At 49.7% G+C, this 27,972-nt stretch overlaps 1 protein-coding gene across 1 annotated transcript; it reads right to left on the reverse strand.

Annotated features, from left to right (window-relative positions):
• UBE2M (ubiquitin conjugating enzyme E2 M) lies at nt 1-27,088 on the reverse strand. Its single transcript, XM_069742268.1, has 6 exons — nt 26,688-27,088; nt 20,550-20,644; nt 13,958-13,996; nt 4,072-4,175; nt 2,199-2,262; nt 1-2,058 (listed from the first exon to the last, which is right to left on the reverse strand). The coding sequence occupies exons 1-6, from the start codon at nt 26,794-26,796 to the stop codon at nt 1,918-1,920; spliced, it is 552 nt and encodes a 183-aa protein (XP_069598369.1). The 5' UTR covers nt 26,797-27,088; the 3' UTR covers nt 1-1,917.
• Nucleotides 27,089-27,972: the final 884 nt, after the last annotated feature.

Consider the following 27,972-nt stretch of genomic DNA (forward strand, 5'->3'; position numbering starts at 1 on the left):
TCAGGTTTACATTTTATTTATTTTTTGTCTTTTTGTTTTATTATTTAAAACCATACACATCAATAAGTGGACTCCAAGAGCCCCTTTATCAAAACCTGACGTACCCATTACTTGTACAGTAATCCAAGTTTTGAGAATGAGACTCTACATCTGAAGAAGGGCACCCTCTGGCCCCCCGGGCACGCTGACGTACAGATCAGGGCGCAGGCATGGCTGTCCTAAAGGAGGTGGGAGAGGGGCACCATTATGTTGGCCTTAAAACCTGTTTGAACTGATGAGTACAGAGCCCATCGCCACCCAAGGACCACCAAAAAAAAAAAAAGAAAAAGCTTCCTCACGTGGAAGGTGAAAATGCCAGTCAGGTTTTTCGATCCGGTCCAGAACGGAGCTCTTTATACCCCCCCGCTCGTCTATTCAACCCATTCATTAATAAATACGTGCACTTAAAAAGCCTTGATCCCGCACAGAGGAAGGGAGGGAAAGGGCAGATGAGGCTGTTATATGGACTAAGGACAAATCAGGGTGCAGGAGGACAGTGCCTCGTACGCACCAAGCCCCCCATCCCACTAACAGAGACCACTCGGCTGAGTATGTGGAAGTATATGTTGTTTGACCCCAGAAAAACTAAAAATAAAAAGGCCTCGAGTAAACAGTGTGGGGGTCCATATGCGATTTGTTGTACATAATATCCCCCCCCTCCTCAGACAATGGAGAAGAGCCTCAAAATACAAGGTTGCTCATAGAATGGATGCTACAAATTAAATAAAAATTGTCTTTTGGGTTCAATTCCATCATTTTTTTTCCCCTCTGAAGAATTTATAATGTCAAAAATCAAGTTAATGAGACAAATAAAAAAATTGTAAGGCCACCAAAAAATGATGAAACGACTCACGGTGGGTCAAAACTAGGAAATGGGGGGGGGATAAAAAAAAAACTCAGAATTATGTTTGATGGCATAAAAAAAAATTAGAAAACAAAAGGGCAAGAACAATTAGTAACCTAAGGAAATAACAGCCGCTCCATTATAGAAGGACGTAAGAGCATGGTAAGGTATCGCAGAGCCAGGTGGCGGCACAATAAGTACTATGTTATGTGTGTGCACAAGTGCTCCCTCCCGGAGGAGAAAGGGGCCGGGGAGGAGAAAGGGGCCGGGGAGGAGAAAGGGGCCGGGGAGGAGAAAGGGGCCGGGGAGGAGAAAGGGGCCGGGGAGGAGAAAGGGGCCGGGGAGGAGAAAGGGGCCGGGGAGGAGAAAGGGGCCGGGGAGGAGAAAGGGGCCGGGGAGGAGAAAGGGGCCGGGGAGGAGAAAGGGGCCGGGGAGGAGAAAGGGGCCGGGGAGGAGAAAGGGGCCGGGGAGGAGAAAGGGGACGGGGAGGAGAAAGGGGACGGGGAGGCGAAAGGGGACGGGGAGGCGAAAGGGGACGGGGAGGCGAAAGGGGACGGGGAGGCGAAAGGGGACGGGGAGGCGAAAGGGGACGGGGAGGCGAAAGGGGACGGGGAGGCGAAAGGGGACGGGGAGGCGAAAGGGGACGGGGAGGCGAAAGGGGACGGGGAGGCGAAAGGGGACGGGGAGGCGAAAGGGTACGGGGAGGCGAAAGGGGACGGGGAGGCGAAAGGGGACGGGAAGGCGAAAGGGGACGGGAAGGAGAAAGGGGACGGGAAGGAGAAAGGGGACGGGAAGGCGAAAGGGGACGGGAAGGTGCAGGGACGGGAAGGCGCAGGGCCTTGCATAGCTCTTTCCACATTGGGAGCTCAGCTTGGATCATTTTCTTTTATTATTATTTTTGTGGTGGTGGCCGAATGTAAATGGGGTTAACTCTTGAATAAATGAGCGAAGAGAGGAAATATGGCAAAGGATGAAGGGGTAGAAACAGGTGGTTCAGCTGGATGGCGGGTATCGCACTCAATAGCTGCGTAGTTCTATTTCAAGCAGCGTTCGAAGTAGGTGGATCCTATGTAACCCCCCCGCATTGACCGCTGCACGTTCTGTTCAAACAGGCGTCTGTTATTCTGGAGAACTTCAGCAGCTTCTTTATTTAAAGGGTCTTCGGGATTTGGCTCCTATAAGGGGGTAAAAAGCAGAATGAATGCTTGTAATGGCAGCCGGCATTACATGAGCCATGTGACAAAACTTAACATACTCTAATCATAGAATTATGATGAAAAAACCACTTTCTAGAAACTATTAGTTCTTTACTTACCAAGAACAGATACTGCAGGCCATATATTATAGAGTTTACTGTGAGTACAGGCTTCCAGTCCTCCCTGTGTGAACAGAAGAACAAAAGTGTTAAATGGATTTGTTCAACATTTGTTAAATTGATATAATGCAACGTGCTTGTAAAAACAATCAACCCTGCAAGTTACTTGTTATTATAAGTCTCTCTCTGAGGATCTGTAATTCTTTTTCAGTATTGCTCATTACGTAGGCCACCTCTGCAATCTACCAAAAGGTGGACAGTCTTCTATATTAGGAGCAAATGCTGCTCTGAAAATGTCTGGACCGCCGGATCTCACCAGCTCCAGTCCCACTGCGCTCCTCCAATGCTGCCTCCGCTTGTAGTATGAACTGTTTGGACCAGCGGCTCAACCGTACTACTGGTCTGAGCTGTCAACAATCTCCTGAAGATCAATTTTGAGAACCACTTTTAAAGGGAATAGGTCATCAGAATTTTGCTACCCCATCTGAAAGCAGCATGATGTAGGGGCAGAGACCCTGATTCCAGCAGTGCTACTTCCTGAGCGGCTTGCTGTAGTTTTGATAAAATCACTTTCATCTGCTATGGCTCTGCCAAGTCTCTGAATGCTGAGCTCTGTATAACCCCACCCACACCACTGATTGGCAGCTTTCTGCCTATGCACAGTGTAAAGCTGCCAGTCAGTGGTGGGAGCGGGGTTATACAGAGCTCATGAATGTCGAGGACTACATGGCAGCAGGTTTACTAGTCCTCTAGAGATAATAGTCATTTTATTGAAACTACACAGCAAGCATCCCAGTAAGTGAAACATTGCTGGAACCAGGGTCTCTGCCACCACACTATGCTGCCTCAGATTAGATGGCAAAATCCTGGTGACAGATTCCCTTTAAAGGGAACCAGTCAGGAAATTCTAACAGCTGGCCAAAGAACGTTAGCTTGTGTGTATGATTACAGCATGATTTCACTCCCCCAGAAGAAGCTCAGGGCGAAACATGCATCAGGGTGAGGGGGAACGCCCGGGCAATCCACTACCACCTCCATTGTGGTCCAAGTGTTCGAGGTACTGTGGCTTGTAATTTTCTGCATAGCATTACATTTACGCCGTCGGCGTCACTTGCTCTGGCCTCTTCATGCATCTTTAGGTGCAGATTTGTTTGACGATCCATTTTACTTACTCCTTACACCTTTATCCTACACTAGATATTACTGTGCCCTTGCTCCTGAACAGTTACTTGCATCTTTAGGATTTCCAGGACGTCCACCTAATGATAGGGCTCTAGTGCAGGATTTTTTACTCACCATTACATTGCTGGATAGTGCTGGGGTTCCTCCTACAGGGTATTTTTTGTGTCTTTTAATATTTTTCTATTTTTTGTTTTATGGAATGCCAAATAAAATATCAAGTTTGTGTACAGGTAGAGACCTGTCTGTCACCTTTACCTCTACAAAGTCCATTTTCTATGAAAGGTTTCCGGGAGAATAATATACCGGTCTCCAATAGTGCCGCCAGGCTCTGGTTCATGCTGTCTGCGGTTTGTCCGCCTGACAGGTTCCCTTTAAATTATAACTGTGGGCCGACCCTTTTAACCACAAACTCAACAGCAAAAATACTGGGGATCCATAAACTTACTGGACTCACCGCACCCATAGAAAGGAGCACAGGCCTGTAACAGGGATTCAGGTGCATGGCGAGAAGAGGCAGCTGTAGTAGGGATGCAATGATGGCAACCGGCCCTATCCCCGGAATGTCACTGCATTCACAAGTGTTTAGGGTTCCAGGATCTCGGCCATTATGGAGGAGCCAGGTCGCTCTGCAGCCCGAGGGTGGCAGGAAGGACGTACACCCCAATCGCCCAAGGTTTAGGAGGCGGCATACCTTAGAATATTTAGGCAGACGTTACCCTCTAGGTCTATGTTTGGATGATATAGCATTGTCTCACACTTCACTTTTGGCGGATCGTGAGGGTAGCCCTGTCCAACCTGCAGAAGAACAAGCACCATGAGAGTCAAACACAAGCAATCAATGACCAACCAAAGCAGCCATCAAGCCCACATATAACCCTATGATCGGTCACCGCAAACCACAATCCTCCCGCATGGGGGCGTCAGCGCTGCAGGAATATCAGGATCTGCAAATCCGGCGTATAGAGGCCTCGGGCTCCCCGGCGCCAGCACTGCTCTATACAAGACCTTATTGACACATCCAAAAAACAGAAGAGGTGTCACTCCTGTAGTGTATTCATTGATATCCCTGTGGTCTGTATGTGTAGGAGTCCAGTGGGCGGTCCTATTCAGTGATTGGCTGTCTCCATGACTGTGCATGCAGAAATAGTAGGACCGCCCACTGGACTCCTATGCTATGAATTATTATTTATACAGCACCATTGATTCCATGGTGCTGTACATGAGAAGGGGTGACATACAAAATTACAGATATCACTTACAGTAAACTAACAATGACAGACTGGTTGAGAGGGGCGAGGACCCTGCCCTCGCGGGCTTACATTCTACAGAATAACATGGAAGTATTACTAGGTAGCTAGAAGGAATATAGAGCGCACATAGGGTCTTATCCGAGATAATGGAATATTCGTGAGAGATAGTATAAATTCACTCACCTATTATGGGTGTGTAAGACACAACCACTGCACTTAGCATTGGCGGCTGCTGCAAGCCCCGATGTGATGATCCATGGCTAGATGAAGAGACTGCGCTGCTCGCCTGTCAGGATCATGGACCAGAGAAGTCCAAATAGATGGAATAGAGAATAGACTTTATTTCTACGCGTTTCGTGGTGATCACACCACTTCCTCAGGACAGTCTATACACATACAGGGTCTTGTATTTATAGCAAAAAAAGGCACATGGAGACGCCGCCTTTCAAAAAAAAAAAAAAAAAAAAAACACACCACACCCAGTGGGTGGGGAATCTGACTTAAACACATGTTCAAACATATATGTACATCATAAGGGCAGTCCCACACGTCCAGATAATTCCGGTACCGGAAAAAAATCGGTACCGGAATTATCCGTGTTCATGTGCCCCTGCGTTTATGTGGCACATCAGTGTGGCACACGTGTGCCCACTGGGTACCATACGGAGCGTGCAGGAGACAGCGCTAAAGTTTAGCGCTGTCCCCTGCATCGTGCTGAAGCCACGATTCATATCTTCTGTGCAGCAGCATTTGCTGCAGAGAAGATATGAATAATCCTTTTTTTTTTTAAGTTTATCGTGTATAAAATAAAGGTCCATGTCCCCACCCCCTGTGCGCCCCCCCCCCCCCCTTCCCGCTGTTCTGAAAATACCCGGCTCCCTCGTTGGCTGTCGCTGCTTCCTCTCCCGGCCGCACCTTCTACTGTATGAGTGGTCAGGTGGGGCCGCCGATTACAGTCATGAATATGTGGCTCCACCCCTATGGGAGGTGGAGCCGCATATTCATGACTGTAATCGGCGGCCCCACCTGACCGCATACAGTAGAAGGTGCGGCCGGGAGAGGAAGCAGCGACAGCCAACGAGGGAGCCGGGTATTTTCAGAACAGCGGGAAGGGGGGGGGGGGGGGGGGGGGGCACACAGGGGGTGGGGACATGGACCTTTATTTTATACACGAAAAACCACAAAAAAAATGGATTATTCATATCTTCTCTGCAGCAAATGCTGCTGCACAGAAGATATGAATCGTGGCTTCAGCACCAGTGGGGGGGGGACAGCGCTTACTGGAGCGCTGTCTCCTGCACGGCACACGGACAACGTCCGTGTGCGGTACGTGTTTTACACGGACCCATTGACTTTAATGGGTCCGTGTAATACGTGCGCTCCCACGAACACTGACATGTCTCCATGTTTGGCACACGGAGACACGGTCCGCAAAAAATCAATGACATCTGAACAGATGCATTGATTTTAATGTGTGTACGTGTGTCAGTGGCTCCAGTACGTGAGGAAACTGTCACCTCACCTACCGGAGACACTGACGTGTGAAACCGGCCTAAAAAACACAAAACAATCATAAAATATAATTGAGTATAGCACTTAAAACCATTGCTCATACATGTAAAAATCTAAATACAAAAAAAACACATTAAAAAGAGTAGTTAAGCAAATGAATAACTTTTTCAAGCTGGGGGAGTGCTAGAACCTACCCATTTATTCTTTGTCAGGACCCTGCTACTGATGTTTTGAACCATTGAGCCGTGGGTGGATTTGATTGGATTGTTTTGTTTGGTGGTAGTTTCACAAGAGTCTGTGAAATCAAAGAGATAACAGTGGAAAACAAAACAAAAAAAATCCCTGAGAATATATTTTTTATTTTTATTTTTTTCCTTTCAATTGAACAAATCAGTTGTTTCGTTGAGTCCATGGGGATTTATAGTGTTCAGCTTGTGAATCCAGAAGATCTCTTTTCTGTTGAGAGTCTGGACTCGATTAGGATTATCAAGGGGGACATGGTTAATAGGGATCACCCTGAGGGAGATCCTTTTGTTGTGATATATTGCATAATGCCTGGAAAGGCCATGCTGTAAAAATCCTTCTTTTATATTCTACCTGTGCGAGTTTATTCTTTTATGTTGCTGTTGCGTTGTCCTGCCCACATATAATTTCTTGCATTCCCATATAATGACATAGATGACAAAACTGGATTGGCAAGTCACATGGTATTTGATTTGAAACTCATCTGAATTTCCACTGTCTGATGAAAAAGTTTTTGCATCATGAATGATGCTGGAGCACAGGCATCTCGGGATGCCACATCTATAGGAGCCTTGTCTGGGCTTTTTTGTAGAGGGATTGAGATCCTCTTTTTTCTTTAGCCGGCTGGGGGCCAACATGTTTTTCAATGTTGGGGCCCTTCGAAACATTATCAGGGGATTGCTGGGAAGAAGCTTCCCCAATATGGGATCATTAAGAAGTATGCCCCAATGGGCATGATGATATGGGGCAGATAGATGGTTGATCCTCAGACCTCCAGGTAAATAGAGATGAACCGTGCATCGATGTAATAATGCAGTTCCTCTCGTAATAAGTCTTCTAGTTGATGGAATACTTTCCTCATCCTTGTAGTATCCTCCTCTGTGAAAGGTGTTGGGTCATTGAGGTCAATTTGCGGCTGAGACTTGTTTCCGATGGTTTGCACAATGAGTCTCTCTCGGGATGACAGTCTGTGTGGGAAGTAGGCCATAACCGCTGCTGCTCACCCCCGTAGTAAACCCTGACACAGTTGACTTCCTTGACCTCACTTTTTTTCATGACAATATAAAAATTCATACAAGAACCTACTTCAAACCTGTGGATGCGAACAGTTATGTCCATTATCAAAGTGGACACTACACCAAATGGTTGAGGAATATTCCGCTCAACCAATATAAAAGAATCAAGAGGAACTGCAGTATGGACATAGATTTCATTAACCGATCAAAAGTTTTATCACATAGATTTCTTGAAAGAAGTTACCCCAAAAAATTGATCCATAGAGCCTTCTCTGAAAGCAAAAAAATAGAACAGATAGACTTAATCTCTCATAATATAAAAAAAAAAAAAAAAAAAAATCAGCATCTGATACTAAGTTCAGCTTCAATTTTATTACCACTTTTTCAGCCCAGAACAAGATAATTCGCCTGGTTCTGAAAAAACATTGGGGCATACTTCTTAATGATCCCATATTGGGGAAGCTTCTTCCCAGCAATCCCCTGATAACGTTTTGAAGGGCCCCAACATTGAAAAACATGTTGGCCCCCAGCCGGCTAAATAAAAAAAAAGAGGATCTCAATCCCTCTACAAAAAAGCCCAGACAAGGCTCCTATAGATGTGGCATCCCGAGATCACTGACGCTGCTATCATGAGGCAAGTTGAATACTTTGCTTCAAGCGGCGGAGCATTCCTAAAGACAGGGGGGCGGCAGAGCGGCAGTCAGAAGTTAGCACACATGGTCCCAACTCTCCCTGCAATCCCTGCTCTGACACTTGCAGACAGTGTCAGACACAAACAAGCTAACGTGCGGTGTGCCCGGCAGGTGACCCTGCCCGGGCTGAGGTGCAGAGGCGGTGCCCGGTCTCCTTACCTGCTGGCTGCTGTGCTGGGAGTCGGACACAGACACACACATTGCTGGGACCGGCAGCAGTAAGTAAAGTAACTATAAAATACATCATTCGCCACCCCCCACATCGCTGCTGCTGCACAGCAAGTCTGTCAGGGTTCACAGCCTCCCTCCATCAGATTGAAGTAGATTCAAGGAGCGAGTGCCTGGTATCAATGCAGACACTCGATTAACTGAATTTCTTAAAGCAGTGGAAGGAAAGAGTTTAATTACAAGGGGCAGCCATGAAAGTAATGAATTTTAGATGTTATCTCAACTCAGCAAAGATTTTATAAACTTTCCACTTCTTGGAGCGGAGCCGTGTGTGTATGAGGTGTACGGAGCGGAGCCGTGTGTGTATGAGGTGTACGGAGCCGAGCCGTGTGTGTATGAGGTGTATGGAGCGGAGCCGTGTGTGTATGAGGTGTATGGAGCGGAGCCGTGTGTGTATGAGGTGTATGGAGCGGAGCCGTGTGTGTATGAGGTGTATGGAGCGGAGCCGTGTGTGTATGAGGTGTATGGAGCGGAGCCGTGTGTGTATGAGGTGTACGGAGCGGAGCCGGGTGTGTATGAGGTGTACGGAGCGGAGCCAGGTGTGTATGAGGTGTATGGAGCAGAGTCGGGGGTGTGTGTGCGAGGTGTATGGAGCAGAGTCGGGGGTGTGTGTGCGAGGTGTATGGAGCAGAGCCGTGTGAGTACGGAATGGAGCCGTGTGTGCAAGGTGTACGGAGCGCAGCCGCGTGTGTAGGAGTAACTATGTGTGGCCATTATACAGTATGGAGCATCATGTGGGCCCATTGTACAGTATGGAGCATCATGTGTGGCCATTATACAGTATGGAGCATTATGTGTGGCCATTATGCAGTATAGAGCATCATGTGGGCCCATTATACAGTACTAGATGGTGGCCCGATTCTAACGCATCGGGTATTCTAGAATATGCATGTCCACGTAGTATATTGCACAGCCCACGTAGTATAGTGCCCAGCCACGCAGTATAGTGCCCAGCCACGCAGTATATTGCCCAGCCACGCAGTATATTGCCCAGCCACGCAGTATATTGCCCAGCCACGCAGTATATTGCCCAGCCACGTAGTATATTGCCCAGCCACGTAGTATATTGCCCAGCCACATAGTATATTGCCCAGCCACGTAGTATATTGCCCAGCCACGTATGTAACAGGTTAAAAAAGACTTAAAATAAAAAATAAACATATATTCACCTTCCGAGGGGCCCTGGCGCTTGTGTGCGGCGCACGCGGCAGCTTCCAGACCCAGGGTTGGTATGAGCGCAGGACCTGTGATGACGTCGCGGTCACATGACCATGACGTCATGGCAGGCCCTTCTCGCATAGCATCTTTGGCACCGGAACCTGCCGCTCGCACTGCCGAGGAGAGGGCGCACGTCGGAGGGTGAGAATGTTTTTTTTTTATTATTATTATTATTTGTAACATTAGATCTTTTTACTATTGATGCTGCATATGCATCATCAATAGTAAAAAGTTGGTCACCCAGGGTTAATAGGGGCGGTAACGAAGTGAGTTACCCGCGGCATAACGCGGTCCGTTACCGCTGGCATTAACCCTGTGTGAGCGGTGACTGGAGGGGAGTATGGAACGCGCGCTGACTGCGGGGAGTATGAAGCGGGCGCCGGGCACTGACTGCAGGGGAGTAGGGAGGGACTAATCGGACTGTGGCCGTCGCTGATTGGTCGCAGCAGCCATGACAGGCATCTGGCGAGACCAATCAGTGACTTGCATTTCCATGAACGACAGAGGCCGCGACCAATGAATATCCGAGCCAGACAGACAGAAAGAAAGAAGGACAGACGGAAGTGACCCTTAGATGATTATATAGTAGATGGAGCATCATGTGTGGCCATTATACAGCATGGAGCATCATGTGTGGCCATTATACAGTATGGAGCATCATGTGTGGCCATTATACAGTATGGAGCATCATGTGGGCCATTATACAGTATGGAGCATCATGTGGGCCCATTATACAGTATGGAGCATCATGTGGGCCCATTACACAGTATGGAGCATCATGTGGGCCCATTACACAGTATGGAGCATCATGTGGGCCCATTATACAGTATGGAGCATCATGTGGGCCCATTATACAGTATGGAGCACACTGTGGCCATTATACAGTATGGAGCATCATGTGGGGCTCAATGTATGGAGCAATATATGGGGCTCATTATCCTGTATGGCGCAATATATGGGGTATGTAATTCTGTATGGGGCGCTGTGCGGTGCCCACAATACTGTATGGAGCAATATATGGGGCTCATTATACTGTATGGAGCAATATATGGGGCTCATTATTGTGTATGGATCACTGTGGTGCCCAGAATACTGTATGGAGGACTATACTGTGATTTATGACCTATTGTAGAGTGTACAATAGTTATCACTTATGTAATGTATGGGGGGGACTGTATATGAGATGGGAGCCCTATAGGGGGGCTGTACTGTATATGTGTTTGGGGGGGCGCCGTTTTGAAGTTCGCCTCAGGCAGCAGTGTGGCTAGGTTCACCCCAGCCCGAGATGCCTATGTTGCTCAAGCATCATTCATGATACAAAAACTTTTTCATCAGACAGTGGAAATTCAGATGAGTTTCAAATCAAATACCATGTGACTTGCCAATCCAGTTTTGTCATCTATGTCATTATATGGGAATGCAAGAAATTATATGTGGGCAGGACAACGCAACAGCAACATAAAAGAATAAACTTGCACAGGTAGAATATAAAAGAAGGATTTTTACAGCATGGCCTTTCCAGGCATTATGCAATATATCACAACAAAAGGATCTCCTTCAGGGTGATCCCTATTGACCATGTCCCCCTTGATAATCCTAATCGAGTCCAGACTCTCAACAGAAAAGAGATCTTCTGGATTCACAAGCTGAACACTATAAATCCCCATGGACTCAACGAAACAACTGATTTGTTCAATTGAAAGGAAAAAATAAAAAATAATTCTCAGGGATTTTTTTTTTTCCACTGTTATCTCTTTGATTTCACAGACTCTTGTGAAACTACCACCAAACAAAACAATCCAATCAAATCCACCCACGGCTCAATGGTTCAAAACATCAGTAGCAGGGTCCTGACAAAGAATAAATGTTTTAACACTGTAGGTTCTAGCACTCCCCCAAAAAAGGTATAGACTGTCCTGAGGAAGTGGTGTGATCACCACGAAACGCGTAGAAATAAAGTCTATTCTCTATTCCATCTATTTGGACTTCTCTGGTCCATGATCCTGACAGGCGAGCAGCGCAGTCTGATGCCCCATTCTCTTCATCTAGCCATGGAAGTATTACTGAAACGTTTCCCACTAACATGTACAATGTATCATCTGTAACATCCTGCCATGTATCAAGACCCTGCAAAGCCCAAGGAAAGATGATAAATGTCTGACCACAAATAGCCCCCGACGTGCACGGGGTCAGCACCACATCTATCACAGTATGTGGTCCAAAGGGCCAATGGACAGACACGATCCGTCACCACGCGCTGCCCGCTATGGCCGTGGAGCTGGGAGGTTACAACCAATGCCCTGTGTAGGGAGCTAAGCTGAGGATCTTACACTTTGCTGGAAAGATGGAGTCACGGCAGAAAAAAAAAAAAAGAAGAGGGTGGTAGAGGGCACAGAAGCAGCAGGCAGCACTTTCTATATTATTTGTGATGATATTTGCTGCATGTGGGAGACCCCAGAGGTCGGGACCATCACATCCACTATACTGCGAACATGGTAGATTTTTTTATTCAATCCTTGCGTATTTTACATTTTCAATATAAGAAAGAAAGAAAAAAAAAAGAAAAGAAAAAACTGGTGTTTCCGATAATCTTGTCAGCTTTATTACATATCCAATTAACAGATCACAAAGCGGGCAGTGTTCTGGTGTGGACGCGTTTCGCCTTTAGCAGTCTTAATTGTATAATGTCCCTCCCTCATTTACATACATTCACGCTCCCCCACTGTGACATCACTAGTAAAGGTACCTTCACACATAACGATATTATTAACGATATCGTTGCTTTTTGTGACATAGCAACGATATCGTTAACGAAATCGTTATGTGTGACAGCGACCAACGATCAGGCCCCTGCTGGGAGATCGTTGGTCGCTGGGGAAAGTCCAGCACTTTATTTCATCGCTGGATCTCCCGCTGACATCACTGGATCGGCGTGTGTGAAGCCGATTCAGCGATGTCTTCACTGGTAACCAGGGTAAACATCGGGTTACTAAGCGCAGGGCCGCGCTTAGTAACCCGATGTTTACCCTGGTTACCGTTGTAAATGTAAAAAAAAACAAACATTACATACTTACATTCCCGGTGTCTGGTCAGGTCCCTCGCCGTCAGCTTCCCGTATTGACTGGTGAGCGCCGGCCGGCCGTAAAGCAAAGCACAGCGGTGACGTCACCGCTGTACTTTCCGGCCGGCGCTCAGTCAGTGCGGGAAGCTGAAGGCGAGGGACCTGACCAGACACCGGGAATGTAAGTATGTAGTGTTTGTTTTTTTTTACATTTACAACGGTAACCAGGGTAAATATCGGGTTACTAAGCGCGGCCCTGCGCTTAGTAACCCGATGTTTACCCTGGTTACCGGGGATTTCAGGATCGTTGGTCGCTGGAGAGCGGTCTGTGTGACAGCTCTCCAGCGACCAAACAGCGACGCTGCAGCGATCAACATCGTTGTCGGTATCACTGCAGCGTCGCTTAGTGTGACGGTACCTTAATGGTATAATGTCCCACCTTCATTTACATACATTAACGCTCCCCCACTGTGACATCATTATGTGCAAACACGTGTAACGGATCAACAAGTGGGAACATCACAACATACACAATATTCCAATATTTAAACATTGTTTCACATAGCAAACAATAGAATGAAAAAAAGACAAGGAGAGAAAAAAAATTTTTCCAAAAACTTTTTTTTTTCTTTTTAATCTGTCTTATTTCTACATTGCAATTGTTATTTTTGCAATTTTCTGTTCAACATTCTCTATAGTTTCTTTTGTTAGAATGTTTTACAGAAGTCACTTGTGGTCAAGTCTCAACTTTTCCCGCGGCTGGTTTCACATGAGCGTGCTGTCTGTGAAAAAAAAAAAAAAAAAGAACCGCGCACGGAAAACACTAGGACCAGCGCTATTTATTGGGCTTTCAGATGACTTTTTTTTTCACTGATTGAATCTACATGTGAAAAAGAAATTGCAGTATGTACTAGTTTGCTGGGTCAGATATGGGAGCGAAGAAAAAAAAAAAACAAGAAAAATCAGAAAATGAAGGTCATACAGCACATCGGTATATAGCATCCGTTTTCTTTTTTAGCAGACACTTTGTAATTCCATATCAGGAAACAGTAAATGGTTTTGTAAATTTTAATAACAAAAAAAATATAATTTTGTACACGGAGACAAGTGAGAAAAAGAATACTCTGGATCAAAGCAAGATCTAAGGGGTAATGTTGTGGAGAGTGACATGCCAGTGTGAGGAGACTTATAAGCCTTGTAATGTTCCTCTGGGAAGTTAAATATGCAAATTGCCTCTTCAGAGGACGAGGACTTCAGTGCCACCAACTGGGTGAAACGGACATTTTTCATACGCTCATGTGAACGGGCCCCGTGGGCTTGTCACCTAGTAGCATTCTGTGTCTCACTGATAACTTACCTTAAAACTGAAAACAAATTTTCCACCTTTGTAAAAGCCCTAAAGCAAGAAAAAGAGCGACAGTTACACAATACTGATCAGATTTACAACAATCCTATATAGCAAGGTACAGCTCTCCAGGAGAATGGATTAAAGGGATCAGTTCCTGAAAAGCCTCAGTATTATTCCTTACAGACCTGTACCTGACACAATGACAATATTTCCAGAGCTTTCCTGGTGCAGACTGGCACTGGGCTTACCAACCTAACCTGCAGCTGTACATGTAATCAAATTAGATGGCGCCATGCAATAGTATTAATAGCATTTAATAATAATAATAATAATAATAATATTTATTTTATATTTAGCATTTACCAAATATACGGAGAAAAGTATCAGCCCCATGTCTTAATCATTGAATTCAGACTATCAGTCATCCCCCGTGTCTAACACCCAGCCCCAGCATAGAACATCTGGCCCTTCACCATGCCGTTGGCCCCAGTATATAACATCCGGCCCCTCTCCATGCCGTCTGCCCCGGTATAGAACATCCGGCCCCTCTCCATGCCGTCTGCCCCGGTATAGAACATCCGGCCCCTCGCCATGCCGTCTGCCCCGGTATAGAACATCCGGCCCCTCGCCATGCCGTCGTCCCCGGTATAGGACCTCCGGCCCCTCGCCATGCCGTCGTCCCCGGTATAGGACCTCCGGCCCCTCGCCATGCCGTCGTCCCCGGTATAGGACCTCCGGCCCCTCGCCATGCCGTCGTCCCCGGTATAGGACCTCCGGCCCCTCGCCATGCCGTCGTCCCCGGTATAGAACATCCGGCCCCTCTCCATGCTGTCTGCCCCGGTATAGAACATCCGGCCCCTCTCCATGCCGTCTGCCCCGGTATAGAACATCCGGCCCCTCGCCATGCCGTCTGCCCCGGTATAGAACATCCGGTCCCTCGCCATGCCGTCTGACCTGGTATAGAACATCCGGCCCCTCTCCATGCTGTCTGCCCCGGTATAGAACATCCGGTCCCTCGCCATGCCGTCTGACCCGGTATAGAACATCCGGCCCCTCTCCATGCTGTCTGCCCCGGTATAGAACATCCGGCCCCTCGCCATGCCGTCTGACCTGGTATAGAACATCCGGCCCCTCGCCATGCCGTCTGACCTGGTATAGAACATCCGGCCCCTCTCCATGCTGTCTGCCCCGGTATAGAACATCCGGCCCCTCTCCATGCTGTCTGCCCCGGTATAGAACATCCGGCCCCTCTCCATGCCGTCTGACCTGGTATAGAACATCCGGTCCCTCGCCATGCCTTCTGACCTGGTATAGAACATCCGGCCCCTCTCCATGCTGTCTGCCCCGGTATAGAACATCCGGCCCCTCTCCATGCCGTCTGACCTGGTATAGAACATCCGGCCCCTCTCCATGCCGTCTGACCTGGTATAGAACATCCGGCCCCTCTCCATGCCGTCTGCCCCGGTATAGAACATCCGGTCCCTCGCCATGCCGTCTGACCTGGTATAGAACATCCGGCCCCTCTCCATGCCGTCGTCCCCGGTATAGAACATCCGGTCCCTCGCCATGCCGTCGTCCCCGGTATAGAACACCCGGCCCCTCACAATACTGTCTGTATTTACTAACATGTGACAGAACGGCTGGTGGTGCAGAGATCACTAATACCAGTGCGGCCCTGTTGTAGGAGCCACTGGAGTAGCAAGTCAGAACATGACATTTCTTCCTCCTAAATCTTCCACCATCACTTGTGAGTGATATTATTATTATTATTATTTATATAGCACCATTAATTCCATGGTGCTGTACATAAGAGGTTACATACAGAGTTATAGATATCGATTACAGTACACAAATTTACAATGACAGACCGGTACAGAGGGGAGAGGACCCTGTCCTTGCAGACTTACATTCTACGGGATACTGGGGAAGAGACAGAAGGTAGGGGAGGCGGCAGCTCGGGCGGTTGGGGAGGCGGCAGCTCGGGCGGTTGGGGAGGCGGCAGCTTACTGAGAAGTGTTAGGAACCGCATCAACTCAGCCACGAACATTACAGAGTGGGGTCAACGAGTGAATAAAAGTCACAAACGCTCTGCTGACTCCATAAATGCAAAGTTCAACTCCCCTTTAACATCATCAGCATTAAAGGGGTTGTCCAGTTCAAATCGATGTTTGCAGTCACCGTGACTGCAGACTTATTAATCCCTGGGGATTGCTAGTTTCTGAGCCGGAACCAGAGGATATGCATGAGTTATACATACTCCTGGCCAGAGCCTCTAGTCGGCCATGCTGACAGGAATGCTGCATCAGTAGGACGGGGCAGACCTCGCTCAATTCAAGTGTATGGAGCGAGGCCGCACCCACCAGATGGGCCCTTGCTGGGAGTATATACAACTCACACATACACTCTGGTCCCGGTGAATCCCAGCAGTGCTTTCTGTGCACTGGGGGAGTCATAAGTCTGCAGTTAAACACAATGACTGCAGACTTATCAATTTGGACTAGACAACCCCTTTAACACCAGCAAAATCACTGCACCCCCGCCAGGAACTCCAAGGCAGAGCAGCTGCATGCAAACCTTACATCACCAATCACAATGCTGAGCGTCGGACGGAGTGGTGTAAAGCTGCCACCACTGCACCATTCTGTGCAGTGATGGATCACACTTCTCTATCTGGGGTCTGATGGACGAGTCTGGACTATGGTGAATTCTGGGAGAATGTTACCTGTCTGACCGCGCTGTGCCCGCTATACAGCTTGGGGGACAGAGATAATGCTTTGGATTGTTTTTTACGAGCAGTCAGCGGTCCCTTAATTCCAGCAATGGGGGCTCAATGCTTCAGTATAGCAAGGTATTTTGGACAATTGTAGTCTCATACTTTGTGGGGCACAGTTGGGCGAATGACACTTTCTGACATGACTGTGCCCAAAGCAATGCTCAGAGCCCCGATCTCAGCCTCATCCAAACCCTTTGGGATGAACTATAATGGAGACTGTGAGCCCAGCCGTTTCCTCCAATATCAGTGTCTAACTTCACAAGAAGTGATTGGCGAACCCCTGCATGTATGGGTCTGGCGGGTTCGGCGGAACAGTTAAAAAAAAAAAAAAGTTTGGGTTAGGTACCAGAACAGTACCCGGACCCTATTCATAGGAATGGGGGGCCCGAACATCCGGTGTTTGCCATGCTGTCATGCACATAACAGCGCAGGAAACACGGCCTCTGACCATTACCGCCGGTCAGAGAGCTGCGCCTCCCACTGATTTTTGATAACTCAGCTGTCAGCGTTAGCAAGGCTGGTTATCAAGAATAGAGGGATCCCTACAGCTTTTTTTTTATTATTATCTAAATAATTTTTTAAAAAAGTTGTTGTTAGGTCTCTCCCATTTTTGACAACCAACCAAGCTAAAGCAGACAGCTCGGGCTGGTATTCTCAGACTGATAAGGAGCCATGGATATCCTCCACCTGCCTCCCCAGTCTAAAAATAGCAGCCCACAGCCACCCCCAAAAAAGAGCATCTATTAGATGTGCCAATTCTGGCGCTTTGCCCTGCTCCTCCTCATTTTTTACTTTTTTATTTAAAAATAGACACAGTTATACTAACCTAAATCCCATTACACTGAAGCCATCGTCTCCTGTAAAACAACAAAAATAAAAAACAACCATATTCCTCACCTGTCCGATGTTCTGTCCCATCCATGTCTGTGATAATTGTTTTCAACCTGGACGATGCCAAGATGCAACCATCCAGGCTGAAAACCACTGGGGAATGAACTAGTAGCGGTGATGTCATCAAGGTTACCGCAGGTCACTGAGGCTGCTTTCCCAGACAGGCCCCTGAACTGCGGTGACCTCGGTGTGATCACCGCTTGCATGGTGAGAAAAAGTCGGTGCAGCGCTGAGCTTAGCAAGTTCACCTTGAGACTGAGCTCAGCACTACCCTGCGAGACCTTTTCACTCCAATTGCTTTTTATTTTTTTACAGGAGACGTTGGCTTCAATGAAATGGGGGTTAAGTAAGTATAACTGTGTATGTTGCTTATAAATAAAAGTTTTTATTTTTATTGCAAATAAAGGACTTTATTCTGGCTGTGTGTTTATTTACAATATAACTAGAAAATTAGTAATGGATAGGTGTCTTATAGATGCCTCTCCATTACTAATCCGTGGGCTTGATGTCACCGGGCAATACAAAGGTGACATCAACCCCACACATATGAACCCCACTTGCTGCCGCTACAGGGCAAGTGGGAAGACCCGGGCAAAACACCAGAATTGGCATATCTAATAGATGCGACTTTTCTGGCGGCTGCGGGCGGCTATTTTTAGGCTAGGAGGGGGCAATATCCATGACCCCTTACAAGCCAAAGCATACCAGTCCCCAGTTGCCTGCTTTAGCTTGGATAGTTGTCAAAAATGGTGGGGGACCCCACATTTTTTTTTTTATTTTATTTTAAACGTTAAATAAATAAATAAAAAGAAAACAATGGAGTGGGGGACCCCTCTATGCTTGATAACCAGCCTTCGTAACGATGACAGCTGAAGGTTTAAGTCCGCAGCTGTCAGTTTTGCCTGGCTGGTTATCAAAAATACAGGGGAAACCACGCCATTTTTTTTTACTACCGTATATACTCGAGTATAAGCCGAGGCACCTAATTTTGCCTTGGAAAACTGGGTAAGCTAATTGACTCGAGTATAAACCGGGTATGCATTGTCCCCTTCATCCCTGTCCTGCTTTGTGAGGCTCCCCCATCCTGTCCTTGTATTGTATGCATGGCTGGGCTCCCCCATCCTAGTATGCATGGCTGGGCTCCCCCCCCCCCCGTCCTCCCCCCGTTGTATGCATGGCTGGGCTTCCACCGTCCTCACTTGTCATCTATGGATGGCTGGGCTTCCCCAGTCCCCCCCCCCCCCCCTTGTATGCATGGCTGGGCTCCCCCGTCCTTGTATGCATAGCTGGGCTTCCCCGTCCTCCCCCCATCGTACTCACCCTCCTTGCGCGGTCGCTGCACATCCCTGCATCTCTGTTGTCCAGGCGCCGGCAGGTCTCCTCTCCTGTGCTGAGTGGTCACGTGGTACCGCTCATTAAGGTACTGAATATGCACGCCACACCTATGGGAGTGAAGACATGCGTGCATATTCATTACCTTAATGAGAAGTAACACGTGACCGCTCAGCACAAGAAGCGCTGCAGCACCAGGACAACGCATATGCAGGGATGTTCAGCGACGGCGTGAGGAGGGTGAGTATGATGTCACAGCCGCCGGCTCCTGCCGCTGCTCCCCTCACCCGCTGGATTTCTGGGCCATAATTTGTGTATAAGCCGAGGGGGTGTTTTCAGCACAAAAAAAATGTGCTGAAAATCTCGGCTTATACACGAGTATATATGGTATTTATTTGTAGCCGGCTGATGAATATTCCCATCAGTAGTCCCATCAGCTGACACCTGTGACCAGAGGTAAACTTTTTACCTCCGTTCACAGCAGAATGGGAGCCACAGCGCTCTGACCGGTGGTAATGATCTTCCCGCCGATCAGAGCCACCAGTATTTCTCGCGTTGTCGTGCAGATGACAGCACGAGAAACACCCGTTGTTCCAGGGGCCGAACCTGAACAGTAGGTGTTCGGTACGGATGTTGAACTAAACTGTTTGGGTTCGCCCATCCCTCAGACATCTCCAAAGTCCTGTAGAGGGTTCCTGTTTTAGTAGCAATGGAGGGGAGGAGGTCATATTAATGCCAGTGGATTTACATTGGGATGTCATGAAAGCTCCTGTAGTTGTAATGTAAATTTGGCCCAATACTTTTGCCCATATAGCGTATATAGAGGTAAACTGTGATCAAAGCTGCACAGAGACAAGTACTCATCCATGAGCTGTGATAAAACTGTGCCACTATTGTGACTCACAGCACCATCACTTTTACAACTGACCTAATAATAGAAATATAGGGAAAAAATGAAACCTTTCCATTGCTGACTACTGAAGCGTGTCTCCTGTAATTCAGTATTCAGGATCTGGCATCCAAGATAAGACCCAGTAAAAAGATGCATGAATGCTTTTTTGCTTTTTATTAATGCACTAAATTATATTTCCCTCGCCAGAAAAATGAAAACTAATAAATGCTATGTATTGCAGAGTAGCAGCTGAGCATCTTATCACAAGTGCAGGCTGCTCTACAACATAAATACCTATAATGAAATGGATACTGCACAGCGGCCAAGTATCACAGCGCCCCCTGCAACCTCAGCTGTGCCCAACGCCCATCACTTGGGAGCACAGACTGTTACTGGGCCGTGTGGGGGTCTACCCGATTGTAAGGGCTACTCTGAATTTCCAGGATCCAGAAGCGGTCTATCCGCATGGACCAATATTCCAGCAGAATGCTTGTATCACCCATTGGAGTTGATGCAACAATGAATTAGTAGTTATGAAGATGAAATGCATTACTAGATGGGTGTCCCTAATAATGTGGCCCCTCACATATAGATGCTAGTACATTACTTTGTCCTGGTAGTACATAGGCTGCAGTCCAGGCATACCTACAGTCAGTACGCTCCAACAGGGGCTATGGCCAGCAAGTCCTGGGGGCTTCACACCAGACACTTACCTCATCGGGGCAGATGACTAGTTTGAAATTAAGAAGGTCGTCGTGGTCTGAGAATTCTATTTCACACGTCTTCGGCAAATTTAGTTCGTTAATATCTGAAATACAAACAACAGCCTGGTGAATGCAAGGAGAACCCAGTGCTATATAGACGAAGCGACCAGATGATTGAGAAAATGTTTATATATAAATAAATATATACGGTATATATTTCAATTAGCATTACTTTTCAGTCTACAGTTATCGCCAAAAGTTTTGAGACTTGCTGCTTTGGTGGTTTAGTCCTTGCTCAGCAAGCTACCGCCAACTTATTACTAAATGCCCTAGTACCTAAAAGAGTTGGTTGGATCCCAGTAAATATATTCTTGGTCCAGCTGCAACAATCTTTATGACTATTAGAAGGATTCATTTATCTAATAACATACCTAGAAAGTGAGAACATAGTGATCTACATGTATTAAATAACGGGCACTCACACAGTTATTACCAAAATGGAATATAGTGTCAGGTTTCAGAAAGTTTGTATTGCACTTTTACGGATGTTGGTGGTGGCTTGTTGAGGGATCCCCATCAGGGTCAGTTAGGGCGAGTCAACGTGGAGCGGGGACGGCACTGCATTTCCCCATAGGGTGCCAACCTCCGCTGTTAGGTAGAGAAATGGAGATTCATGCTCTCTCCCTTAGACCTATTTCTCATCACAAATGGCCTGCAAACATGGTGATTCTCTTGAAAGAGAAAGTATTAGAAAATTAGTGACTGAAGAAGCCCTTAACCAAAAGGAGGACTTAAAAAGTCTCAGGAAACACTATATTTCTTAAAAAGGATGCCCGCACAAGTCACAGAGTGAACTATTTTGCTCTCAACATTTGATTTGTTTGTGACAACAAGAAAATTGTTACCAAGACACGGCAGTAAAAGATGCTAAAGCTAACCACACCAGCCAGTTTCTCCTGGCCTTAGTGGAAAAAGTTCTGCAAGACTATGAACTCAAAAAATATCAAGTTCTTGCTATTGTATCTGACAATGCTTCAAACATGATGAGTACAAATAAACTGATTAATGAGAATAATGAAGGTGAACAGCAGCTAGAAGATAACTTCAGATTCAGTATGTTTGAGATGGAAGGCCACAGTCCTGTAACTGAGGAACAGACAGATATTACTACAGACGAACAGCAAGATGATACTTTACAACTGGATGATTTTGTTGAAGCTGTTTCAAAGCTTTCTCCTATTCATCACATGCGCTGTGTTGTGCACATGCTGCAGCTGGCTATAAGATATAGTCTGCAGAGGAACAAGCTGGAACGCTGATTGGCAAAGTGAGGAAATTGACTATTGCTGCCAGAACCCCTACAATTGATTCCATCTTGAAGAGACGTGCTGGAAAAGGGGCAACTGTAGATCAAGCCACTCGGTGCAGCAGCATCTAATTAAAGAATGAGCGACTGCTTGAGCTGAAACCCTTTCTTGTAGACATGGCCAACCTTCAGGTAACACTACATGAAGGTCAATGGACACAGGTGGCTGAATTGAAGGAATTGCTTCATCACCCATTTGCAGTGACAAAAAAATTAGAACCTGATGATTTAACTCCTAGAATTTTTTTATTAAGGAGTGGAGGAACTTGCTGTTTTGCTTGTCCCAAAGAGGAGGTTTAATCGCAGATGGTATTGCTGCTTTAATTAAACGAAGAGAGACACTGCTATTAGAAAAATAACATTCTTCTGGCAGCTGTTTATGTGGAACCGAGTCATCCTATATTGCTGGATGATCAACAGCTTACTAAAGGAAAAGAAGCTCTGACTGAAGTAGTGGTTAGGATGAGTGGGCTACAGGACAGCCAAGAGCAACAGGACTTGCGTCGTAACAGTGCTTCTGCCACCATTATCTTCAGCCTCATCAGATGAGGAGTACCGTTCATCAAAACTGACTGTGCAGGAGGCAATTCCTTCATACCCTGACGTTGTTAGAGATATTACCCATGTGGTTACCGCTTTGCCACCCACCCAAGTTAGTGTAGAGAGGTTGTTCTCTAGACTTAAAGGAAATAGATCAGATTTGAGGTCATGAAGGAGGATCTGATGGAGGAGACACTATTTCTCAGAACAAAATCATAGTCAGCACAAATGTTATTCAGTACGTTATTGTTGAAAACTGTTTTTTTTTTTTTTTGCTGCAACAAGCGAGCTGCTAGAGAGCACCTGACTCAGACTTCAGCTTGTAAACCTCATGAAGAAGGGAAAGCCCGGCATGAAGGTGAACGTCTAAGTCCAGAAACCCTACAGAACGTTCAATTCTAAATGTGTCCCATTGGCTATGGAGACTCGGCAGCAGGGAGGGGGGCACCGGTGGGCTACGGAGACTCGGCAGCAGGCAGGGGGGCACCGGTGGGCTACGGAGACTCGGCAGCAGGGAGGGGGGCACCGGTGGGCTACGGAGACTCGGCAGCAGGCAGGGGGGCACCGGCGGGCTACGGAGACTCGGCAGCAGGCAGGCGGACACCGGCGGGCTACGGAGACTCGGCAGCAGGCAGCGGGGCACCGGCGGGCTACGGAGACTCGGCAGCAGGCAGGGGGGCACCGGCGGGCTACGGAGACTCGGCAGCAGGCAGGGGGGCACCGGCGGGCTACGGAGACTCGGCAGCAGGCAGGGGGGCACCGGCGGGCTACGGAGACTCGGCAGCACCGGCGGGCTACGGAGACTCGGCAGCAGGCAGGGGGGCACCGGCGGGCTACGGAGACTCGGCAGCAGGCAGGGGGGCACCGGCGGGCTACGGAGACTCGGCAGCAGGCAGGGGGGCACCGGCGGGCTACGGAGACTCGGCAGCAGGCAGGGGGGCACCGGCGGGCTACGGAGACTCGGCAGCAGGCAGGGGGGCACCGGCGGGCTACGGAGACTCGGCAGCAGGCAGGGGGGCACCGGCGGGCTACGGAGACTCGGCAGCAGGCAGGGGGGCACCGGCGGGCTACGGAGACTCGGCAGCAGGCAGGGGGGCACCGGCGGGCTACGGAGACTCGGCAGCAGGCAGGGGGGCACCGGCGGGCTACGGAGACTCGGCAGCAGGCAGGGGGGCACCGGCGGGCTACGGAGACTCGGCAGCAGGCAGGGGGGCACCGGCGGGCTACGGAGACTCGGCAGCAGGCAGGGGGGCACCGGCGGGCTACGGAGACTCGGCAGCAGGCAGGGGGGCACCGGCGGGCTACGGAGACTCGGCAGCAGGCAGGGGGGCACCGGCGGGCTACGGAGACTCGGCAGCAGGCAGGGGGGCACCGGCGGGCTACGGAGACTCGGCAGCAGGCAGGAGGGCACCGGCGGGCTACAGAGACTCGGCAGCAGGCAGGGGGGCACCGGCTACGGAGACTCGGCAGCAGGCAGGGGGGCACCGGCTACGGAGACTAGGTAGCAGGGAGGGGGGCACTACTGAAGGTCTGTAAACAAAAAGTAGCCCGTAGGTGGGTGCGATTGTATCTCAGCCCCCGTTAATGTCAATGGAGCTTAGCTGCATTACTACACATACCCAGTCAGGTGAGGGACTGCTTATGTCAGGGAATCTCACTGGTAGACCACCCCAAATCTCCTGAACTGCATACTACCATTTAGAAGCCCCCCAGACAAGGATTAGGATGTAATGCCTAACTGTTAATAATGTGGGTCTTGGTATAGCGATTTCTCAGTAAATGCTGTGAGTCTGCAGTGGATGTTACTGTGTGTAGACGGTTCATGCTGAGGAATGCGAGGGGCGGCAGTGCGGGGTGGCTGTTGGTGCCGAAATCAACAGGTCTACTGTGAAGTACCAGTCTATGTCTGAAAAGGCGGCTTCTTGTGGTGGATGATGTGCAGCAGATCAAGCAGAGGTCACTCCTGAACCAGTTCATCTCCTGTACATATCACGTGTCAGACATACCCATCATTTTGGGCAGGATGTGGACTCAGGAACAGGGAGTCCGGCAGTATTGGGACAAGAGGATCAGCCATGCTGAGGATGAAGCCTTATCCAGAGTGTTATTTTTTAGGGGGTCCTACAGTTTATTAATTACATTTTTTTTTTTGAAGGGGGGGGGGGGTGGGGGGAGAGGTTGCCATACACATTAGTGTCACCTGCCAACACTTCTCTAGTGTTTATATGGCACTATTCAGATGAATCTATTGTTTTCTGTTATCAGCTGCTTGGAGGAGCTCCATGATCGGCTGCCGAAGGAAACAAAAATTAAAGAGTTATCTAATATAACATATCAAGTGAGACACAGGATCAATGGCAGCAAGAATGGATGCTGCCCACAGCTCAGATCACAAGAGATCTCTGTGACTATGCTCTCACTAATAGATGTGATCCCCCACCATTGGTCCTCCAGAGCAGAGCCCCTGCACACCCCGACAGCCCGATGAGAGCCCCTCCAATACCGCAAAGTACCCCAATGGGGTGTCACACTCTATGGCTACAAGGTAAAGGCAAAACAGCAACTGCACAGAACATCTCTATACACTGTGCATAGAAAATGTGAGGCCATAACCACGGAGACCGGCCCCGACCATGACATCATCGCCCTACAGGGCACAGAGACCGGCCCCGACATCACATCATCGCCCCCCAGGGCACAGAGACCGGCCCCGACCATGACATCATCGCCCCACAGGGCACAGAGACCGGCCCCGACCATGACATCGCCCCACAGGGCACAGAGACCGGCCCCGACCATGACATCGCCCCACAGAGCACAGAGACCGGCCCCGACCATGACGACATCATCGCTCCACAGGGCACCGAGACCGACCCCGTCCATGACATCATCGCCCCACAGGGCACCGAGACCGGCCCCGACCATGACATCATCGCCCCACAGGGCACCGAGACCGGCCCCGACCATGACATCATCGCCCCACAGGGCACAGAGACCGGCCCCGACCATGACATCATCGCCCCACAGGGCACAGAGACCGGCCCCGACCATGACATCATCGCCCCACAGGGCACAGAGACCGGCCCCGACCATGACATCATCGCCCCACAGGGCACCGAGACCGGCCCCGACCATGACATCATCGCCCCACAGGGCACCGAGACCGGCCCCGACCATGACATCATCGCCCCACAGGGCACCGAGACTGGCCCCGACCATGACATCATCGCCCCACAGGGCACCGAGACTGGCCCCGACCATGACATCATCGCCCCACAGGGCACCGAGACTGGCCCCGACCATGACATCATCGCCCCCCAAGGCACAGAAAAAGGCCCTGACAATGACATCATCGCCCCCTAGGAAACGGAGACCAGCCCTGACATCTACGGATCAGAGCACACACTTGCTTAAACCAGTGCATTGTGGGAACAGAGAGATTAATGTCTGTCAGGACAGCGCCCCCCAGAGGCCGGGCAGCCGAGTGCGCAGAGGAGACCCCCCTCCCAGAGGCCAGGCAGCTGAGTGTCAGGATAGGGCCCCCCAGAGGCCGGGCAGCTCAGTGTCAGCACAGCGCCCCCCGGAGGCCGGGCAGCTCAGTGTCAGCACAGCGCCCCCCGGAGGCTGGGCAGCTCAGTGTCAGGACAGCGCCCCCCGGGGGCCGGGCAGCTCAGTGTCAGGACAGCGCCCCCCGGGGGCCGGGCAGCTCAGTGTCAGCACAGCGCCCCCCGGAGGCTGGGCAGCTCAGTGTCAGCACAGCGCCCCCCGGAGGCCGGGCAGCTCAGTGTCAGGACAGCGCCCCCCGGAGGCTGGGCAGCTCAGTGTCAGGACAGCGCCCCCCGGAGGCTGGGCAGCTCAGTGTCAGGACAGCGCCCCCCGGAGGCCCGGCAGCTCAGTGTCAGGACAGCGCCCCCCCAGAGGCCGGGCAGCTCAGTGTCAGGACAGCGCCCCCCGGAAGCTGGGCAGCTCAGTGTTAGGACAGCGCCCCCCGGAGGCCGGGCAGCTCAGTGCCAGGACAGCGCCCCCCGGAGGCTGGGCAGCTCAGTGTTAGGACAGCGCCCCCCGGAGGCTGGGCAGCTCAGTGTCAGGACAGCGCCCCCCGGGGGCCGGGCAGCTCAGTGTCAGGACAGCGCCCCCCGGAGGCCGGGCAGCTCAGTGTCAGGACAGCGCCCCCCGGAGGCCGGGCAGCTCAGTGTCAGGACAGCGCCCCCCGGGGGCCGGGCACACGCTCGGCCTCTCACCTTTCTGGATGCGGAGCTGTGCCGCGGACGCCTTCTTGCTGCTGCCCTTGGTGCCGCCGGCTGATTCCTCCTCCTTCTTCTGCTGCTTCAGGGAGAAGAGTTTGATCATGGTGCTGGATTCCCCCGCGGGCCTCCCTCGGTCTCTCACCCGGTACCTCCGGCTCTCCCTGTGTCCCGCACCGGGGGAAGCTCCCGGCCTCCCTCCGTCCTTTCCTCCCTCCGCCTCACGTACAAGCCAGGCCGCAGCCGGTGATGTCTCCGCCGCTGTCAGCTACGTGGGAGGGCGCTAGTCAGGAGTCCGGAGCGCAGCAAACACTAGGCCGGCTCTACCCCGAGCCCGGCAGCGGAAACACTGTGCTCTGCGGGCGCTTCACTCTGCCGCTCCTACTGCGCAGCTTCGGAAACGCTGGTCCCGGCACTCGGCAAGTTCCGGATACAGAAGGCTTAGCGTTCGGAAATTCTCGTTCTTGCCCTCGGCTAACTCCGGAAACGTTCGGAAACAGTCACCGAGCCAGAAACGCTCCTGACCAAAAAGCGCCGAAGGCGCGGATTTTACGCAGGCGCAGCGTGTGCGTATGATCAGCGTGTGCGGGCGGTGCGTAGCTAATCTTCCAGTATTTCAGAGTGGGGTCACTAAGGCGACAGGGGGCGCCTGATACTGATGTACGTCAGCCCGAACCGAATATTTATAGGAATTACAGATGATATCAGATGGTTTCCTGCTGTATGTATCCAAAGGCGATAAACGAGAGCGCTCATTCCCGTGACCCTACACAATGATTGGCCGACGAGATTGGCCGTGCCAGCGAATAAAATCACTCTCTCTGCTGATCGTGTTTCTGGCGATGTATTCGTGTTCTGGTCGTGGTTCTAGCGATGTATTCCTGTTCTGGTGTGGTTCTGGCGATGTATTCCTGTTCTGGTCGTGGTTCTGGCGATGTATTCCTGTTCTGGTCGTGGTTCTGGCGATGTATTCCTGTTCTGGTCGTGGTTCTGGCGATGTATTCCTGTTCTGGTCGTGGTTCTGGCGATGTATTCCTGTTCTGGTCGTGTTTCTGGCGATGTATTCCTGTTCTGGTCGTGGTTCTGGCGATGTATTCCTGTTCTGGTCGTGGTTCTGGCGATGTATTCCTGTTCTGGTCGTGGTTCTGGCGATGTATTCCTGTTCTGGTCGTGTTTCTGGCGATGTATTCCTGTTCTGGTCGTGCTTCTGGCGATGTATTCCTGTTCTGGTCGTGTTTCTGGCGATGTATTCCTGTTCTGGTCGTGGTTCTGGCGATGTATT

The sequence above is a fragment of the Ranitomeya imitator genome, chromosome 10 (genome assembly GCF_032444005.1).
Source record: "Ranitomeya imitator isolate aRanImi1 chromosome 10, aRanImi1.pri, whole genome shotgun sequence".
NCBI lineage: Eukaryota > Metazoa > Chordata > Amphibia > Anura > Dendrobatidae > Ranitomeya > Ranitomeya imitator.

Bases quoted from the DNA above. Each gene is read 5' to 3' on its own strand.
- UBE2M (XM_069742268.1), bottom strand. From the start codon at position 26,796: ATGATCAAACTCTTCTCCCTGAAGCAGCAGAAGAAGGAGGAGGAATCA. The intron at 2,263-4,071 runs GTATGCCGCCTC...CTGTTCACACAG, and splicing joins GTCTGCCTAAATATTCTAAG to GGAGGACTGGAAGCCTGTAC. The intron at 2,059-2,198 runs GTAAGTAAAGAA...ACCCCCTTATAG, and splicing joins GCCTGCAGTATCTGTTCTTG to GAGCCAAATCCCGAAGACCC.